The sequence below is a fragment of the Pristis pectinata genome, chromosome 2 (assembly GCF_009764475.1).
Source record: "Pristis pectinata isolate sPriPec2 chromosome 2, sPriPec2.1.pri, whole genome shotgun sequence".
Taxonomy (NCBI): Eukaryota; Metazoa; Chordata; class Chondrichthyes; order Rhinopristiformes; family Pristidae; genus Pristis; species Pristis pectinata.
In genome coordinates, this window is record NC_067406.1 from 90035767 (window position 1) to 90057171 (window position 21405).

The 21405-nt window shown below is 37.2% G+C and overlaps 1 protein-coding gene across 4 annotated transcripts in view; it reads right to left on the reverse strand.

Annotated features, from left to right (window-relative positions):
* The window catches only part of mrpl1 (mitochondrial ribosomal protein L1), a 31874-nt gene that overhangs the window by 1813 nt on the left and 8656 nt on the right, over window positions 1-21405 (reverse strand). For all 4 annotated transcript variants that reach the window (XM_052043786.1, XM_052043762.1, XM_052043778.1 and 1 more), the window contains 3 exons: window positions 20812-20883; window positions 14753-14864; window positions 12122-12222 (listed from right to left, as the gene is read on the reverse strand). In XM_052043786.1, coding sequence (XP_051899746.1) covers window positions 12122-12222; window positions 14753-14864; window positions 20812-20883 — 285 coding nt within the window. The remainder of the gene's footprint in view (window positions 1-12121; window positions 12223-14752; window positions 14865-20811; window positions 20884-21405) is intronic.

Consider the following 21405-nt stretch of genomic DNA (forward strand, 5'->3'; position numbering starts at 1 on the left):
TGAAAGCTAATCAATTTTGCCCTCAATTCCAACAATCAAGTCCACTCTCATCAATCCTCCTGCCATTCTAGTTAACTCAACAGAGAAACAAACCAAGATCTTCCCTGCTCCTAACATTAGGGATAGTCAGCATGGCTTTGTGCATGGCAGGTCATGTCTTACACCAACGAGCTGCTGGAGGAACTCTGCACATCAGGCAGCACTTGTAGAGGGAAATGGACAGTCGACATTCGGTTCAAGACCATTCATCCACACTGAAGAAGTGCCTCAACCCGAAATGTCGACTGTCCACTTCCCTCTGCAGATGCTGCCTGACCTGTTGAATCCCTCCAGCAGCTTGTTTTTTGCTCCAGATTCCAAAGTCAAGTTTATTGCCACATGCACAAGTACATTTATGAATAAGTGCAATGAAAAACTTACTTGCAGCAGCATCACAGGCACATAGCATAAGCAGTATTCACAAGAAAAACAAACTCAACTTCAAACTCCTGTGCATCATTAATTGGGTTTGTGAGGAGGTGATGAACTTGATTGATGAGGATAGGGCAGTGGAATGTTGTATACGTGGACTTTAGTAAAGCTTTCAATAAGGTCCCTCAAAGTGGGCTGATACAGAAGATTAAGGCACATGAGATCCATGGTGACTCTGTAGATTGGATTCAAAATTGGCTTGGCCATAAAAAATAGAGGGTAGCGGTGGAGGTGTGTTATTCTGACTGGATGTCTGTGATCAGTGGTGTTCTGCAAGGATCAGTGCTGGAACTATTGTTTGTGATGTATACAAATAATCTGGATGAAAATGGGGATGATTTGTAAGTTTGCAGACAACACAAAAATTGGTGGAATGGTGGATAGTGAGGAAGGTTGTCAAAGGATTCAGTAAAATGTAAACCAGTTGGAAATGTGGGCAGAGAAATGGCAGATGGAATTTAATCCGGACAAGTGTGAAACGTTGCATGTTGGGAGATCATACTTAGGAGGAAAGTATACAGTGAACAGCAAGACCCTTCAGAGCATTGATGTATAGAGGGATCTTGGAGAGCAAGTCCATAGTTCCCTTAAAGTGCTAACACAAGTAGATAGGGTGATAAAGGCAGCATATGGCTTGTCTTCATAGGTCAGGGTCTTAAGTATAAAAGTAAGGAAGTTATGTTGCAACTGTTTTAAACTTTATTTAGGCCACATTTGTAGTATCGTGTGCAGAAGAGGTTCACCCAGATGCTGCCTGGATTAAAGAGTATGAGCTACAAGGAGAGGATGGACAAACTTGGATTGTTTTCTCTGAAGCATTGGTTACCCAGGGGCAGACTGATCTAAGTAAATAAAATTATGAGAGACATAAACAGGCTAGGTGGAGTCTTTTCCCCAGGGTGCAAATGTCATATAATAGAGGGCATAGCTTTAAGGTGAGAGGGGGAAAGTTTAAAGGAGATTTATGTGGCAAGTTTTGTTTTCTTTTCCGCAGAGAATGGTGGGTGCCTAGAATGTGCTGCCGGGGGAGGTGGTGGAAGTAGATACAACAGCAATGTTTAAGAGGCATTTCGACAAGCACAAACATTGTGGGCCATCAGGCCTGTTCCTGTGTGGTACTATTCTATGTTAACCTTGATTATGTTAACCTATTGTTAGCCTTGATTTTTATATTTAAAAAAAAATCCAGATACAGTAAATTTTAAATTTATGCTTCCATCCAAAGGAAGATGTCAGAATGAGGGAACAGAACACTTTTCTATTTTTGGATTCTATGGTCTGGATCAAGTGCTGTCCAAGTTTATTATGATGCTCTTTATCAACAATCAATTTCAATAAGCCTGTACCAAAACTGCCATTGTTAAAATTTTAAAGGTTTTTTAATTATGACAGTACAGTTTTGCATCAAAGACAACCCTTAAGACACAAGTATTATTTCTGCTGAATGAATACACAAACTACAATTCATTCCCAGATTAAAGCCCAATCTTGCACAATGCTCCTGATTCCTTCATCCATTTTAAAAGGTATTTTTATAAAGCAGTTTAAACAAATGTTTAAGATCAGGTCAACTGTTTTACGCCATATTATTAAGATCACATTTAACATTATAACATTTAATTCATACTCAGGGAAATTACCACTACAAGATGTGTGCGCAAAATGCACAAATACAGCATGTTTATTGTTTCTAAATTCTAACCAATTAAAATTTATTGATCTGAGCACTGTAAGATGTATTGAATGATTAAGGTGAACAAAATCTCAAGTTTGTTCCCATGTTTAAAGTGAGTCAGCCATGGCAATTGTGGACACTATAATTACTCTCAACATGTCAAGGTTAGAGAAAGGCATAGAAAAACATAGTTGGAACCTGGATTTCTAACTACTGGCACGTTGCAGATACACCAGTGAGGATATTAAGTGAAAACAAGAATGATGTGATGACACCCCTCACTAGAAAAACAAGAATACAATTTCAAACCATAACTGAGGAGTGGTTGGGAGAAAACTAAATATTAACAGTGGATAGAGCAAATTCTAGAATTATACCCACCATCATATTGTCTCCTAAAAGAATTGTTACAATGAGGAAGAAATATTTTACTAGAACAAAAGAACAACTTGAAAAACAGCATAAAACTGCAACATTGATTTGAAATATTTAGCAAGTTCTTTATTCTGAATATAAACTAACAACAGGGCATCACCTGACAGCTGCTCTCACTGATACAAGACAGTTATGGATAACAACTTTCTCGATGTGTCATAAGACCATGAGAAATCTGCTACTTACTAATACAGAAAGAGGAATAAGCACAATCATATTAAAGACAAATTGATAGATTTCTCTATAATAAGGGAATCAAGAGAGACAGAGTGCAGGAAATGAAACCAAGCTAAAAGATCAGTCATGATCTTAATGACTGGCAAAGCATGGATGAGGGCTCTGCCCAGGACCATAAGAAACTGCAGAGAGTTGTGGACACGGCCCAGTGCATCACGGAAACCAGCCTCCCCTCCATGGACTCTATCTATACCTCTCGCTGCCTTGGTGAAGCAGCAAGTATAATCAAAGACCCCAGCCACCTGGGTCATTCTCTCTTCTCTCCTCCCCCATCAGGCAGAAGATACAGAAGCCTGAGGGCACATATCACCAGGCTCAGGACAGCTTCTATCCCACCGTGATAAGACTTTTGAACGGTTCTCTTATACGATGAGACGGACTTGTTTGTCCTTGCACCTTATTGTCTACCTGCAATGCAGTTCCCTGTAGCTGTGACACTTTACTCTGAATTCTGTTATTGTTTTTACCCTGTACTACCTCAATGCTCTCTGTACTACCTCTACACTGTGTAATGAATTGATCTGTACAAACAATATGCAAGACAAGTTTTTCCACTGTACCTCGGTACAAGTGACAATAATAAACCAATACCAATAATTCTTATGTACTTATAATTTATTTTAGAATGAACAACGCTAAAAGTGATAACTGAACAGGAACACTTACACATATGTATATTTTACCATTTTCTAGGTCTAAATCCTAATGCACATTACTACATTTGCTTCCAGTATCAACAGGGGCAACCATCACAGTACTTGGCTCCTTTAATAAAACTTCAACGGAACAAAAGCTGATACTGTACAAGAGTTATACATCACACGTTATTAAACTGTTACTTTTCATCTTGAATATGCTGGCATTGAAAGAGAGAAAATAAAATCAATGAATACCAAATTTGTATAATATCTGCAGAGATGTTTTGAAACCTGTATATAGTGATTCATGACTACTATAGTCGCAATAATAAATGCACTGAAGTAATTTATTTTGCCATGAAATTGAGTAAAAATTGTTGAGAAGGTGACAGTGCGTGAATCCTGCTAATGCTTTTTCCGCCATCTTATTTTCAAAATGTATTGTAACCCAAGGAAAAATAGAAAATAATAAAAAGTGCAAATTAATCAGGAGCCAAAAAGAGAAAAGTTATCATTAGTCCTCCATCATGAGTGTTGAGACCCAAACATTAATCTGTTTTTCTTTTCAGATGTCAATTGAGCTGGTATGTTTACTTTGGTTTCCATTATTTCCTGGTTCCTTTATCCTGGTCTAGCTTTTAATCAACAGGATTCAAAGTGAATCAAATATGGACTCAATAAAAATAGTGGATCAGAATTTGCAAAGGAAATAACAGTTAGTCTATCAACTTTCACCATTATAACAGTGGAAATACAACGCAACTCCTAGAGTGTGCACGTGTATAGACAAGGGTGGAAATCAAACAGCAGTAGACAGTGATCTCCTGCTCCTGTACAAGGTGCGTTATTGTAACTTTCTTTACTGTAATCTATAGGGATCAGTGAATTGAGAAGATTTACAAAGCTTTCTCTCCATTGGAACAAGCACAAAAATGTTACTCTGTATTGAAGGAAATGTGGTTATAATGTTAGCTGAACTTTAATTGATGCTTGACAATTTCCCTGGTCCTAAAAATGTTTCCTTTATGTGGGATCCAATTTCTTCTGATAATCATTTCAAAATTTCATGGTTTTAACAATTTTTTAACTTTTTTCTCCAACAGTTTGTCATATTTTAGCTTCTACCTTAATCATATTTGCATTACACAATATTTTGTTTTGTAAATTAAAACAAAATTAAATACTGTACTTTTTACTGCCTGATTTGCAGATGGTAAGAATCTTTCAGTTTAATTAGCTACCCAAGCTCCTAATGATCACCAACACTGTGTGTGAGGAATGCTTTATTGCTGATACCGGAGGGCAAATGACATAGTATGTGTGGGGTAAATCCACCATAAAGATATATGCAGCAACTGGTTTCAAGGAAAGCAGTGAACTGTTAACCACAAAGTCTAGGCAAATAAAAGACAAATCAAATCAAAAGAGTAATGTGGGCAATTTAATCAGAAAATCAATGGGGTTACATTAACAGCTTTACTTGCTGAATCCACAGGTATCACCTGAATACAACAAAGATTTAATTTTAACTCCTTTTTAGCAACAATTTAATGCACCTAGTCAGTAAGGCATCAATCAGTCACCGAAGTAGTTCAATTAATAGCAGAGTGCTTCTGTAGTATGAGTTTAGAGGCTTAAAGTCATTTTTATTTTTCAAGTTAAAGCCAATGGACACAGTATTTAACTTCATAAAGAAAAATCCGTAAATATAAATCAAAATACTTAAATCACTGAGATCCCAATGTACACTTTAGAATTAATCAATTCCAATAAGTATGGCTATCTCATTTAAATATATGGAACGATACAGATCATTCCATCAGTTTTAATAACTTTAGTGCTACATTATGCACAAATAAGTATATTTATCCTGTCAATATATGACCAAAAATAAGATGGAAATAATGCTATCAGTTACCTTCCATTTCATAAATAAATTACACAGTAATCAATTTTAATCTTCAACAGATTTCTGACAGCTTTTTGATACGACTTAAAAGTTGTTGTTTACCACACTAGCATTGGGCACTCCCTCCAATGAGTCTGAACTAAAGGGTGCTGTTTGGAAAAAAAAATTGTAATAAGATTTTATGTAAATTATTACAAATTTCCCAAATTGGTTCAGATTTTATGATTAAATGATGATATGAATTGAATCTGAATCTACCATAAGGAAATATACTTAGAAACCATTATTCCACAATCTACCAGTTAAACTTACAAAAAATAATCTTTTACAGGCACAGAAGGTTCACTAGCAACATCCAAATATATTACCAATTCATTATTCAAATCATTTCATAAAGCCCACAGCACCAAACCACATCCTTGTTAAGAGTATGTTGATCTCTATTGCCCTTCATGAGCATATATTGATAGCCTCTGAGAACTTAGAAGCTGATGTTCTCAATCCAGGAGAGAAAATAAGCTGCGGCACTACTTAAACTTTATTTTTAGTGTTGCAGATGGAGTACAGTAGCATATAAGCACATAACTGCCCCTTTTTGCAACAGTTATTCTAAAACAAATGTTCAATATTATCTGCTGTTGCCTGTAACATACATTTTCTGGAAGTTCCTCATACAGCCAAACTACAAGCCAAACTAGTCACATACCAAATCTCTTTTCCATTTCTTTAAGCTTCTGTGACTTTCATTTAAATAAGCCAAGTCAATGAAGGATTACAAACCAATTGGTACACAGCTGCATCAAACATACTCTCCAGCTACAATAACCAAACACACAACTTCCTGCCATTTGAACACCACAGTTGCAACAGTTACCATTAAAGGAGGCACATGTCAAAACTCTTTTGAGTTCTGTTTATTTTCCATCTAAATATTCTCTTGGTGATACATTCATAAGAAGTTTCAAGAAATAAATTATCACTCAAAAGCAGAAAAGACTTATGACGACATTGCTGGAACTTGAGGGACTCGGTAATGGAGAGAGGTTGAGCAGGCTAGAAATTTATTCCTTGGAGTGGAGGAGACTCATCAGGGGTGATTTTATAGAAGTGTATAAAATCATGAGGGCCACAGATAGAGTAAATGAACACAGTCCTTTTCCCAGAGTAGTGGAGTCTAAAACTAGAGGGCAAGAGGGGAAAGCATTAAAGGAGACCTGAGGGGCAAGTTTTTCACCCAGAGGGTGGTCTTTATATAGAATGAACTGCCAGAGGAAGTGGTTGAGGCAGGTTCATTAACAACATTTAAAAAGGCATGTGGACAGGTACTTGGATAGGAAAGGTTTAGGAGGGAAATGGGCCCAATGCAGGCAAACAGTACTTGCTTAGATGGGCATCTTGGTTGGCATGGGCTGGTTGGGCAGAAGGGCCTGTTTCTGTGCTGTATGACTCATTGACTCTAAAAGCCTACCACCAACTCCTGTAACTACATTATTCTAACACTGGTGTGAAACCTTCTGAGTAATTAATCTGCATTCAAATGACCATAATGATTATTAGGCTTACTGCAGCTTCTCTATGAAATGAAATGGGAAAAAAATGTTACTTACATGCTGGTACTATAATCATTGAACTTGATTAAATACAAATCAGAGAATATTATCTATTATTGATTTTATGCAGTGAATTGCCACAATGGCAACTCTGTATATTCTAATAGCCATTGCACATTTATGGTGCTCTAACCATAAAGTTATTGCAAAAGTTACACGACCGTCAATTAATTAAACTCAATCCTTTATGTTAATTCCTACAGCAGTACTTAATGTCCACCACAGGGGAGTGATGGGAGAACCATAATAAAGATGGCTTCTGCAGCGCCAGGGCATTCATCATCTTGAGCCCCACAAAAATATCGGTTTTCTTGCTTCAGTCCTTTGATTTTGCTGGGTAGCATGGGTTTTGCTCCTACAAGTTGTTCCACTTGCCAGCCTCTTCTGTTTAATGGTAATATTGCCAACCTCACTGTGCCAATCTTCCAAGAGCATTTGTTAAATAATTGCTGTTGCTATTATTAGATGATTAGCACCTTGCTCTGCTGTTTGCATGCCATCTTTGCTGCTGTACTATTGCTCTTGAAATTCAAATTTGAGACATTGCTGAAAATGACAAACTCCTCAGGAGTCACAGTTTTCCTGCCAGAAGATTAAGTGACAGGAATACATACCATTGGAGTTGATCATTCTAAATAATTACCACCAGAGAGTTTTGACTAGCTGTACCCATTCTGAACATTTAATTGCACTGCGGAAGTCTGCTTCCAGTTTAGCTTTCTATATGCTTTCTGCATACAACAGAAGAACAATGGAAATCAGAACAACTGCTCATATCCTGAAGACAGTACAGCATCCAACAGCTGTGAGCAGCAGCAGCACAGTCAGACTTTTCAGAAAACTTCGACTTCACAAAATGAGACATCTAAATGGACTACAGCTCATCTTTTTTTTCTTTCCCGCCCACCCCCACTACAGCCCATCTTTGTTAAATTATTGCATCCCACATCATCAATTTTAATGAATGGATCCAATTAGGTCAGTCTGCTGTTTGCTAATTGTCAGCAGGATGATAAAATCACATTAAATATACCCATTTGCGCACAAAGTTCTTATAAATTTCCTGCAAAAACTGGCACTACACGAAGGCTACATTGCTCTACCCATGCGTAATTACCATTGCTATGAAGTGTACTGAAGTGGCATAATGATTAAACATTTTAAAATACCATATCATCAACATGCATCTCAAAAGTATCTTACAGAGAAAAATGACTTGAGCATCTTTGCAAGGAGGAGAACTAACAGGATGTAAAAAGATAAAAATATTAAGGGGGTAGCAAACATGGCTGAAGGAATTTTAAGCTGTTTTCGAAATAATTAAGGAGAAAGTAATGAACATTTTAATGCGTTGCTGCTGTCCAAGTATTCTTCTAATTCTACACAATGGAGCCTTAATTTATAAAATTATTCATCTCTTCATGGTAGCTCTCCCCACACACAAATTTCAAATGCTTGGGTATTACAATATTGAAATGATTATTGGTGCTCACAATCTACTGATACAGGAAGTCCCCAGGTTATGACAGGATTCTGTTCCCGAGAACCCAGAGTAATCCGGGGAGGACTTGTACAAACTTTTTATACATATCAAACCATTGATAGTCCATCTTCAAGTTTCAACTCAGTTTACAGAAATAAAAGGAAATGGGATAATTTTTCAAAGTCAAATTTGAGGATAGGTCTACTTAAAATATTTGCATTATGATCAGTTTTAATCTGCATGTCACATATGCACATGTAAAAATCCAATTGTTAAAGGTTTAATAAGCAAACTAATTTGTTTAAAAAGGAAATCCTGGAAACACTCAGCAAGTCTGGCAGCATCTGTGTAGAGGGAATGAAACACTCAGCAAGTCTGGCAGCATCTGTGTAGAGGGAATGAGTCTGACAATGGGTCATTGATCTGAAATGTTAACTCTCTTTCTCTTTCCACAGATGCTGGCTGACCTGCTGCATATTTGCACATTTACAGTTTTTATTTCAGATTTCCAGCATCTGCAATTTTCTTGATTCTCATTAAGTTACGCAAGGTTAATTTCTGCAAATTAAACTGAAAATGCAAGTTTTATTTCCATAGAAGTTAAAAATTTGACATATTATTTTGTTCCACAATACTATAGTTCCTGGCTAGAGAGTATCGTAAATCAAAACACCCGAAATTCAGCAATTTAGTATCAAAAAGAGATACTTGAGGGTAAGCACTAGGGAAATGAAATATGTCACATTTTATCTGAAAATTACAATTTTCATAATCAAATTTAATTACTATATCATATCTTAATGTACCTAACATGACAAAATTGGACCAACATGCTGCAGGAATCTGGAGATGCCTACATCTGAACAAATTATAAAAGCAATGTTGATTTAGAGCCTCAAGTATACAACTTGCAACTGTTGCAATTGGTACATTTCTGAGTAATTCAGGCTTGACTAATATGAAAGACTTTACTTTCAACAATTCAATTTTTTCATGTCAAACTGGATTGTCTGACTCAAACCATTAGGTATGGAGATGGGGTATCTTACTCAGTCTGGGTATCAGGGGATGGAGGTTCATTGATCAGGGCATGGGGGGGGGGGGAAAGAGGAGGGGAAAGTAGAATGCAGTTTTACCATATTTGGGACTGGAACCATTTTAGAACTCAACAAAGGAGCATCAAGAAATTGATAATGAAAAGCAAGACAGAATACAAGAACACATTGACAATGAACATAAAAGCAGATTGCAAGAGCTTTGTAAGGAAAAGACTATTGAGAACACATGTGGGTCCCTTACTGACAGTGACACAAGAATTTGTGATAGGGAGTACAGAAATAGCAGAGGAATTAAACAAATATTTTGTGTCTGCCTTCATAAAACCTGCCTGAACATAGAAATAGTGGACACTCTGGTTATCGGGGGGGGGGGGGGGGGGGGGGGGGTGGAGGGGAAGAGGGGGAACTACTACTGACCTGTTACCCTGGCATCAGGGGAAATGAATGTTGGAATCTGGAATAAAGGATGCAATAGCATAACACCAAGAAAATAATAGGAATGAATAGAGTCAGTATGGATTTATTAAAGGGAAATCATGTTTGACCTATCTACTGGAAATCTTTTTGGCTGAATAGATCAAACTTCATATTTCCAAGTTTGCTGACGATACAAAGTTAGGTGGGATCAAGAGTAAGGAGAAGGTTCTAAACAGGCTTCAAGGAGCTGAGTGTGTGGGCAAGAACATGGCACATACAACTATGTGGAAAATGTGAAATTATTCACTTTGATGCATAAATCAGAAAAGCAAATTTAAATTATGAGATATTGGTGTAATGTTGATACTCAAAGGAACTTAGGGTGTGCTTGTACCCAAATCACCGAAAGCCAATATGCAAGTGCGGCAAGCAATTAGAAAGGCTGATGGTATGTTGGCCTTCATTAGAAGAGGAGCTCAATATAAATATCTTACTGCAATTAGAAGGGACGCTGGCAAGGCCGCAGCTGGAATATTGCATACATTTTTGGGTCTCCTTCACCTGGAAAAGGATATACTTGCCATAGAGAGAGTGTATGGAAGATTCAGGAGACTGGTGATAGGGATGGTAGTCTTGCCATCTGAGGGGATTTTGAGTAGAGAAGGGCTGAATTCTCCAGTGTTTATAAAAATGAGAGGAAATCTTATTTAAACTTAGAGAATTCTTATAGGGCTCAATGGGCTGGATGCAGATGGGCGTTTTCCCTGGTTGAGGATATTAGAGCTTATGGACACAATCTTTCCAAATGAGAGTTTGGCCATCTAGGATTGAGATGAGAAGAAATGTCTTCACGCAGAATGTTGAATCGTTGAATTCTCTATCCCACATAGATATACAGGAAGGGGGAATTGCACAGGAAAATGGCATTGAAGTTGAAGATCAGCTATAATCTTGATGAATGATAGAACAGTACCAAAGAGCTTAATGCGCTGGTTACTGCCACTATCAGGCCATCTCAACTCTCCCCATCTCAGACATTCTTTTTGTTCTGCACATCCCTACACCACCTTCTCTCCCGCTTAACTTGTATCTCTCTTCCCCAGTTCTGACGAAAGGTTGCAGACCCAAAATGTTGATCATTTCTCTTTCCACAGATACTGCCTGACCTGCTGAGCTTTTCCAGCACTTTTTGTTTTTATTTCAGATTTCCAGCATCTGCAGTTTTTACTTATCATCATTTACTGTTGAATTCATTGTCACTTCTCTTTCAGGAATACTAACATTGAAGTTCTCCTTTCTGGTGGGATTTCCATCTGTCCTTTCACCTTATTCACTTTCAGTGGTTTCTCTTTCCCTTGTAGTCTTCAACAAGGTTTTGACCAAGACTCACTTCCACAGCCACATCTCTTTCCTTAGCAAATGTCTTATCATTAACAACACATTATACAGAGGAAGAAACTTGCTGTGCTGGTAACCACTGCCACCCCAGCTACCCCCTCAGATATTCTCTCTGTTCTACACATCCTTCCCCCATCTTCTTTCCTATTTAAACTAACAAGTATTTTTCTCCTGTAAAATTATTTCATCCTCTGAAAGGAAGTTAGTTCTTCCAAAAAGTTAGATATAGGCAAGAATATTAAGGTAATAGGCTTTACTTATTGATATTCCTTAGGTGAAGCTTAAAGAAATAGTGAAAAGAATAGGCAGGGATCATTTAGCTGTGATCAATACATGTAATTGACAAATTGCTAATATTACAGTAATCATTTAACATTAATCAGATCCCATTCACAATTGTGGCTGGAGCAAATCTATGATGACCATTACATGCAGGCTTTGGGTGGCTTTAAATCACAGGTTCAGTGGACAGACTTTCCAGCCTAAAAGCTGAGAAATCTAATAATGTTTGCACTGCCCTGTTAGACTCCATGAACAAACAACACATGACACTGGTCACATGACCACCCCTGTATGCCAATGAACAACGAATGGCACAGATTTCCACCAGGTAATTAGTCTGCTAAATTAAGTCAGAAGGCTCAAAGGACACCAAGTACCATGTGTTGCAGTTGTGACTTACTGGTATGTGGCAGGCAGACGTTAAGTCAGACAATGTGACTTTCAATCACAATTTTAAATACCAAGCATTAAGTATAAAACAAGCCTTTGATGTTCCAGTTGAACTTACCGTTCCTACTTTAGAAAGAACATAACAATCACGTTCCACCTGGTATTCATGGCCAGTTTTAAATACTTTTATCATCTCAGGAATATTGTGCCCAACGGAACCTGGGAAACAAGGTTATGGAAATACACAATAAGTCTCATGGGATTGCTACATTTGATTATAACATGGGATTTAAAAAGAAATCCAACAGAAGAAGCCTGCTGCAATATTTTTAAATGGGAGAAATATGTTAGTGTAAGTTAGTACACCAGGCAACACTGCAGCAGATTGGATATCAGCAAATTTTTGATAAAGGAAACTTTTTCCCCATCCTAAAATAGTACTTGTATCTCAAATTCCATGTACATGCCCAGGGAAAAGTGTCTTTAATGTCAGTTATGCAGGATGAAGCAGGATTTCCTTTAACATTTGAAATTGATTGAACATTACTGCAGATTCAAAATGCGCTCCCCGAAGAATAGTTATTTACAAAAACAATATCATGTCAAGTAGTTGAACTAAACAGCATGTCAAATAAGACAGCAATTAAATAGATGGGTTGGGAGTGGATGGGGGCAGATAGAAATCTTCCATTGAACAGCAAGCTGCCCAATTTCACCTGTTGATTGCCTTAGACCACACTCCTTCAGTGCGTCCCTAGGCATAGTTTTCCACTGAGATGCCAGCTCTTGGTTGATCGGTGGTGCAGTGTAATGCAGAGTCTCTCCAAGCACAAGTGGCCAATTCTCCCACCAGAATATCATTGACAGCCAGTGAGACCCTGCCCCAAGTTCACAGACTGTTGTTTAAGTTCAATGTTTGTGACTGGCAAAGACATTCACAAACATTCATAAATACTATTAAAAAAAACTACTTAAAAGAAGTTTAAAAAAACTCAACTCAATTAATTGAAATAAATCTTATAACTGTCCCCAGTATGGTTTCTTCACATGAACATAATGGGTCCACGTAGTCTGTCACAGGTTCAGTGGGCAATTTTTCCAGGCTAAAAGCTGAGAAATCTAATGCTGTTTGCAATATCCTGTAGGACTCCATGAAGAATCCAACAACACAGCTCAGGTGTCCTCTGATCAGCATTTAGACAGCAAAAATTGCACTTATTTTGTGGCTTGCTGAATCAGTTTTTATTTTTCTCTTCTTTATAGAAATATATATATATTTTTAGACAGCTTCCATGTTCCAAATTTTCCAATTTTTTATCTATATCTCTGTAATTATTTAAAAAATGATTTTGATAAAAATGTAATACACAGTTGAAAAATTCATTTGAGTCATTGCAGTACTTTACTGAAACAAATTCTGCACACCAAAAAGGCACAGAATCATTTACAGGACTGAAAATGAACATTTCTTGTATACAACAGAGGACCTGAATGAAAACCGAATACTAGTAGCAACAATGCAAGACTTTTTTGACCTTAGACCACAAGAGTTGTTTTGCTCAAGTCATGCTTGTACTTTATAATATACAAGTACTGAAATTCTGTCCCTAAATCTCTCCATTTCTTTCTCTGTCTTTGAGACTATCGTCAACTGCTTTCCTGTTCTTGTTCATCTGGAACAATGTCAAATTTTGTTCCATCATTTCTGCACAGTGCGTTGCAGTATTATGTGACAATAAAATCTGCAAATGCCTGTTGTCAATTTGTTTTTTTTTAATTTAAAATAGATCATTATATTTTCCATTATTATAACAGGCACAAATTCCCAGAGTGCTGCATGAGAACAACATGAATATCAGACATCATTAAAAAGAACACAAGTTAACAGGAACCACTGTTCTACTTCAATACATAAGCTTGCCACAGCTCCACAGAGTGGTGAAGGTCCAGCATGTCAGTTACAGAAAGCAAAATAATTCAGGTTTCTTTTGTGAAAGCATATCGAAAGATTGTTAGTTTTTCCAGTTATACCCATTATCAAAAACAGGTACTACATTGCAAGCATTTCCTATAATAATATTAAAGGAAATGTGGCAGCATAGTTAGTAAGTTAGTTAAGGGACAGAAAATAAAGTAGAATTCAATAGGTATTTTTGGACTGGAGGGATGTAAACTACAATGTTCCTGAATTGTCAGTATTGGAACCATTACAATTTTAAATACATAAATTTAGTTAGGAGAGCATAGTATTAACATATTAAACATGAAAATGACGATAAGCAGCTTTGGAGAACAAAGTAAAAGTAATTTTCTATAATTTTTGATAAAAATGTTTGAAAATAAACATATCCTCATCAATAGATCATAACAAATACTGCATCTTAAAAACAGTAGCATCACAACTAAATCAATGCTTTTGGATGTTAAAAGCACAATTTTTAATAACAAAAAAAAACAAACCCAAAGAAGAAAGGCACTGTAAATGACACTTACATTTCATTTTCACAACTCAAAGTTCGTTTCCAACTATCAGGCTGAAAGTGTAAAGTTTGTTTCTACTACAAAAGGAAGCATAATTTAACTCCTCGAGTAAGAGTCATTCAGTAATCTACTTGGATTTTGACAGTTTCTGCAGGAAAGTATTAAAAAACAGTACTTTGATATAAACTTTCCAATGGAATTATCGTATATTATCACTTTTTAACTTCTAAAACACAAGTACATAAATGTGGTCATTATTTTTATTTACCCCGTTTGCTTTTAGGAAACTTCTTCCTTAGCTTGTTTTTTAGAGGCACCAGTTTGGATACCATGTCAGGAGCAGAGACATAGAAATCCCCTTGAACTTCTTCATCCAAGATCTGAAAATAAAGAAAAAGAGGATTCAGTAATGAACAATAAGGTACACAAATGAGTTGGACAACTTGTTCACCAATATATCTATTTTCAACATGTCCCAATTCAACTTTCTGTTTCATTGGCTACTGGTATTACAACATGTGTAAGCTCTCCACTTTTATCAAAATCATTTATAACCATTGTGACACATTTTTAAAGCACCTAATAAAAACCTGTGAGAACTGTCCGCATTTAACTGATTTGATGGATCAATGTTTCTTCTCTATAACGTGCAAGGATCCTATTTGAAATAAGTTTTGGTGAAGTCTCAAATGTTATTAAAAGTTCCTATAAAATTTGCTTATAACAATTTCACAAAGCAGCAAAGATAAGATGTCAAGGAAGTGGAAAAATGCACAAGTGAGAAAGTGTTTGGGACTGATGTAAATTGCTGAGAAAAAGATTTTACTCTGCCCCTGGTGTTGGTGACCTGAGAATTCCCAATGCTGACAGGGATTTAGATGTTTAGGGCTAAAATCTTGAATAACTAATTTAGAAGGAAAAAAATGAAACTCCAACACAGAAGGAAACAATGGTATACATGGAATAAAACCGTCAATTGATGAAATTGTGGGGAGAAAGTCCTAAAGCTTTCATTCATTACTCTTTTAAGATGTAGCCATATTAACACTATACACATTGCATCAAAGCAGCATTTGAAAGACTTAATATTTATTACATTTAGTATAGCACACTATAATGAAGACTGCTAGACTGTTGGCTGGCCTTCAGTTCTTAAATAAACAAACTTTAACCCACTGAACACAATTCGCCTTCAAAATTAACACAATGTGTTTCTTCCAGAAATTTAGCTTAAAATGAATTTCTGATGCTCAGTTTCCTTATATAAAAACTGCTTACGCCTTGCTTTGTTGCCATTCTTCACTCCTCCAATGCTGATCTCTCCTTTCCATCAGCCAAAGATGATTTTTTGGCCATTATTTTGACCTCTTTCTTCCAGAGTCACTTTGCCTTGCTGTCTTTCTCTTTCCAACAGCTTGCTCTTTAAATTCACACAGAAAGGAGAAAGCTGTCTAAAATTTTATATTTACTTCTTATTCCTCACAAATTTATTTCTTCAGAAAACAAAATTTTTGTGTAGATTATTCTGTGTGCAAATTAATCCATAGTACACAGAAAAGTTAATGAGAACCTAGTACAGGTTATGTATCACTGAATGAAGAATGTTACATTGTAATGTCCTTAGAAAGCCACTTCACTATAGGCTTGTAAAAAAAGATAAAATATAAGGTACACCTGACAATGTAACATGATCAATGGGGACAGTGTAATTAAACATTCATCTTATACTTATAACCACAAAGAAGGCAGCCATTCAGGCCATCTGATCCATAACTGCTCCCAGGCAGGTTCCTATTAGTCCCCATTCCCTCTCCCATTTCCCTGTATCCCTGTAACTTATTATCTCTCACACATGCTCATCTTCTTTTGATTCCTTTTACCAGTAACCGACACTCTGGGGTAACTTACAATAGTTAATTGATCTACCAACATGTCTTTGGAGCCAGAGCATCCATAAGAACATTAGACAGTCATGGAGAGAATGAGCAAACTTCAGAGAACACCAGAGGTCAGTGTCATACTCTGGTTCCTGGATCTGTGAGGTGACAGCACTATCTGCTGTGCTCCTATGCCAACCTTTAGAGTAGAATAGTTTAATCACAGACAATTAACAGGGAAGGTTATGTCTGACTATCTGGCCAAAATTAAGAAGGTAATACAAGGAGGGCCAATGATGCAGCATATTTGATGTTGTCTTTCTACCCCAAGGATTTCAGCAAGGAGTTTGACAAGGACCTATATGGCAGATGGATAAGGAAAGTCAAAGCCCAAGTGAGACAATGGAAAGTGGTAAATTTGATTCAAATGGGACCTAATGAGAAAAAGCAAAGGGTAATGGTTGATGCTAGTTTTAATGAATGGAATGCTGCACGAGTAGGGATAATGCAGGCCTCAGAGCTCAATTTCTTGCTTTTGGGTATATACATCAATCATTTATACTTAAACATAGGGGACATGATTAAGAAGTTTGCAAACAATACCAAAACTGGAAGGATTGCTGGTCACGTGGAAATAAAGTTCTAGATTGCAGAAATGGTCAAAATGAATAAGGAGAGTGAAAAGGGAATGACATAAAATTAGCAAATAAAAAGATTGTAAGAACTTCTACAGATATGTAAAGCAAGACTGCAGCAAAAGTCAACATTGGTCCCTTCGAAGTTGAGACAGTAGAATTAATAACAGGGAATAATGAAGAAAAATGCCAAAACTAATATTTTGTGTCTACTTCACTTTAAAAGGCTGTAATAGTATCTCAAAACTAATGGGTAAACATGGGCCAAGAGAGAGAGGAACTTAAAACAACTAATATCAATAAAGAAAATGTATTAGGCAAACTACCAAGGCTAATAGTTGACAAATCCCCTGGCCTGATAGCCTACATCCAGGATTGCTGCAGAAATAGTGGATGTTCTGATCAAGATCTTCCACAATTTCCTACATTTGGGGAAGGTCCCAATGGAAAACTGAAAAGGCAACATTATTCAAGAAAGGAAGGAGGGAAAGAGAAAACAATGAACTATGTTTTATTAAGCGAAAGAGCATTTAACAAATTTAATAGAATTTCTTCTTTTGTGGCAGTCTCCCAGGATCAAGGATGACTTACTTCCAGCCAGTTTTTCTGGGATCTATGATGACTAATTAGACCAATGTGGGAACCATAGACTCATCCACGTGGAGGCCAATGAGATGGACATGTGAGGTGGTCTGATCCGCCACCACTTACGCAGGGCCTCAGTGTTCGTCGAATGCATGGAAGCAAGGTCCTCAATGATATTCCAAACGCCCTTCTCCAATTTGAGTGGTCATGGGCAAGAGATTCCTCAGAGTCAGTAGGGATGCTACATTTCTTGGAAGCTTGGAGCACATTCTTGAATCTTCCTCTGTCCACCCAGTAATTTAGAATTAATTGAGGAAGTAACAAGCAAGATAAAGATGTGTTGGTGAATGTAGTGTTTTTGAATATCTAAAGGTATTCAAAAAAGGTGCAAAGAAAAAGTTTACTCCATAAGACAGTAGCTCATGAATTTGTGAGCAATATATCAGTGTGGAAAGAAGACTTGCCAATGCATAGAAAATGGAAAGGGAAGATAAATAGGTTATTTCAGTTGACAAGCTGTAACTAACAGGGTACTTCATGGATTACTGTTTGGAGTTCAGTTATTTACAATTTATATTACTGAAAAAGCTGGAGACTAAGCATAGTATATTCTCTGTATTGTCAGCAAACTTGAAAAGTGGGACTGTACATTGTGAGATGGACACAAAATGGCTGCAAGGGCTATAGACAGATCAAGTAAGTAAGCAAAATAACAGAAGATGTGTATATTGTGAGAAAATACAAGATCATCTTCCTTGTTTGGAAAATTTAAAAAAACAGATTTTAATTGTTCAAGCACATTAAATGTTGGTGTTTAGCGAGTTGTGGGTATTATTGTACAAGAAACACAAAACTACCATGCAGTTAATGAAGTAGGCAGATGGAATATTGGCCTTTTTTTTGAAAGAGGAATGGGTTACAAAAGGAAGGAAGCTTTGCAACAATCATCAGGAGTTTAGTGAAGCATCCCTGCATGTTACTGAATTTCATTGGAAGCAAGATAGTGAACATTCTGGGGCTAGCATGGCTGTCCTAAGGAAATATTAAGTAGAACAGGTATATAATCTCAATGAAACATGCATGTTTCTGAGGGTACTTGACAGGCTAGGTGGTGTGAAGGTAATTTCCCTGGCAGAGTCTGCAGTGTTGCAGTTTCAGTGTTGGGCACTGAACAACAAGGGCACTGCACAATCAGAATCAGGTTTATTATCACTGACATATGTTGTGAAATTTGTTTTGAGGCAGCAGTATAGTGCAATACAGAAAAATTACTATAAGTTACAAAAATAAATAAATAGTGCAAAAGAGGAATAATCAGGTAATGTTCATGGACCATTCAGAAATCTGATGGCAGAGGGAAGGAGCTGTTCCTAAAACATTGAGTGTGGGTCTTCAGGCCCCTGTACTTCCTCCCCAATGGTAGTAACGTGAAGAGGGCACGTCCTGGACGGTGAGGGTCCTTAATAATGGATGCTGCCTTCTTGAAGATGTCCTCGATGTTAGGGAGGGTTGTGCCCATGATGGAGCTGGCTGAACCTACAACCCTCTGCAGCCTCTTTCGATCCTGCATATTGGAGCCCCCATACCAGGCAGTGATGCAACCAGTCAGAATGCTCTCCCCCATATATCTATAGAAATTTGCAAGAGACTTTGGTGACATACCAAATCTACTGAAACTCCCAAGGAAGTAGAGCCACTGGTGTGCCTTCTTCATGAGTGCATCAAGGTGCTGGGCCCAAGATAGGTCCTCTGAGATGTTGACGCCCAAGAAGTTGAAGCTGCTCACCCTTTCCACCGCTGACCCCTCAGTGAGGACTGGTGTGTGTTCTCCCGACTTCCCCTTCCTGAAGTCCACAATCAATTCCTTGGTCTTGCTGATGTTGAGTGCGGGGTTGTTTTTACGACACCACTCAACCAGCCAATCTATCTCACTCCTGTGCACCTCCTCATCGACATTTGAGATTCTGCCAACAACAGTGGTGTCATTGGCGAATTTATAGATGGTGTTTGAGCTGTGCTTAGCCACACAGTCATGAGTATAGAAAAAGTAAAGCATTTAAGCTAGCAAAATAGCAAATCTGCAAATTAAATTACAGGGACTTAAATGATAAGCTATTTTTGTCAATGGCATGTTTAATATTTGATTCACAGTGAAACCTACAAACTGTAGAAACAAAGAACAAGGCTATCTCAACTTTCAAAATGACCAAGGAATGTAGAGTAAACATTTTCAATAACCTTGAAAAATCAGTTGAGATTATGATCAGGACTTAATCAGCTGCAACAACATTGATTCCAATTCCAAGCAGCAGCATTCAGCTCTCTTCACTTAATATATTCCATTCTAATTTCCAACTGCTGATGCTTGCAGCAGATTACAACATCAGTGAACTGCAGTTCTTATATTTATTAGGATAGCTACAGGACAAAAAAAGGAGTAAGCTGTAAAACGAATTAAGAGAGATTTGGGTGGGGGGGGTGGGGGTTTTAATATGTATATGAATTAATTGCAGATTTTTGGGTGAGCCTGAAGAAGAGTGACTGATATCTGGGACTCATCATTAGTCTCTCTCTCTAGAAAAGCAGAGACCTGTGATCTTCACTCCCTAATCACTAAGTCCTCAAAGTAATGAATCCATGACTAGAAGCCAAAGGAAGGATGATAATGGCATGATCATAAGCGAGGAGTGCAAACAACTGTTGAAAGAATGCACAGACATGTTGGTTGACTTGGGCAAGAAAGTCCCTCTCACTCTTCACATGTGAGAAGGTGGTCAACACAAGGCAGAAGTGTTCTACAAAAGTAATAGCTTTTGTCAAATAAAGAGTACCCAGCATTCATAATGGAAAAATAAAATAATCACCACTTCCTCCAAATTTGAGAGTCATGTTGCAGAGACAACACAATTTCTCTTCATTCACAAAGAACATTTCTCTCCACAACAGCTGCATCCTTGCACTGAGAATTTGGGGAGGGAGAGAAACCTGCAAAGGAGGCCCGAATGATCCCCAAATAATGATAGTTCCAGAAACAGCTGCTTTGCACTTTGCTCCATGGTTTATGTTATTATAAGGCAAGATGCACGATAGTTTTCAATTATGAAATCCTAAAAACAAGATCACCATTTAACAAACTCTACTAGTAGATCAGAATGATAATAAGAACATTTTTGATGGTGCATTCACTTTCAGCTGTGAAAAATAAATTCAATTTTATCAGAAGTACATACTTTTTGTACAAGCTCCATTCCACCCACAACATCTGCTCCATGCTGCTGAGCAACAGTAACTTCTTCTGGATTCTGCAGGGAGAACAGTATTTCAGATATGATATTAACTGTTATTGAAGAGACTTTAATACATCCTGGAAACATTCAGCAGGTCAAGTAGCATTTGCAGGAAGAGTTAATTTTCAGCTTGAAGACCCTTTGTCAAAAACAAAAAAGTTCTAACAAAGCATCTTTGACCTGAAACATTAACTTTCTCTTTCCACTGATGCTGCCTGACCTGCTGAGTGTTTTCAGCATTCTGTATTTTTATTACAGTTTTCCAACATCTGTAGTTTTTTTTTCTTTAATACATCCCAATTGGAGGATACTATTGGAGGTAATCCCATACCTGAAAGATGATAAAATCAGTAACAGAATAAACATGATTAAAATTGTAGATTTTTCATAGGATATCTAGCCAAATTGCAGCTTCTGGAAAGTCAGAAAAACAAATTATGCAAGGGATAAAATAAATCAGACCTGACATGTTTAATTTTCCATTTTGGCAATCTCCCTTCTCTCATCCATCACTAAGCTCTAGAACACTTCAGTCAA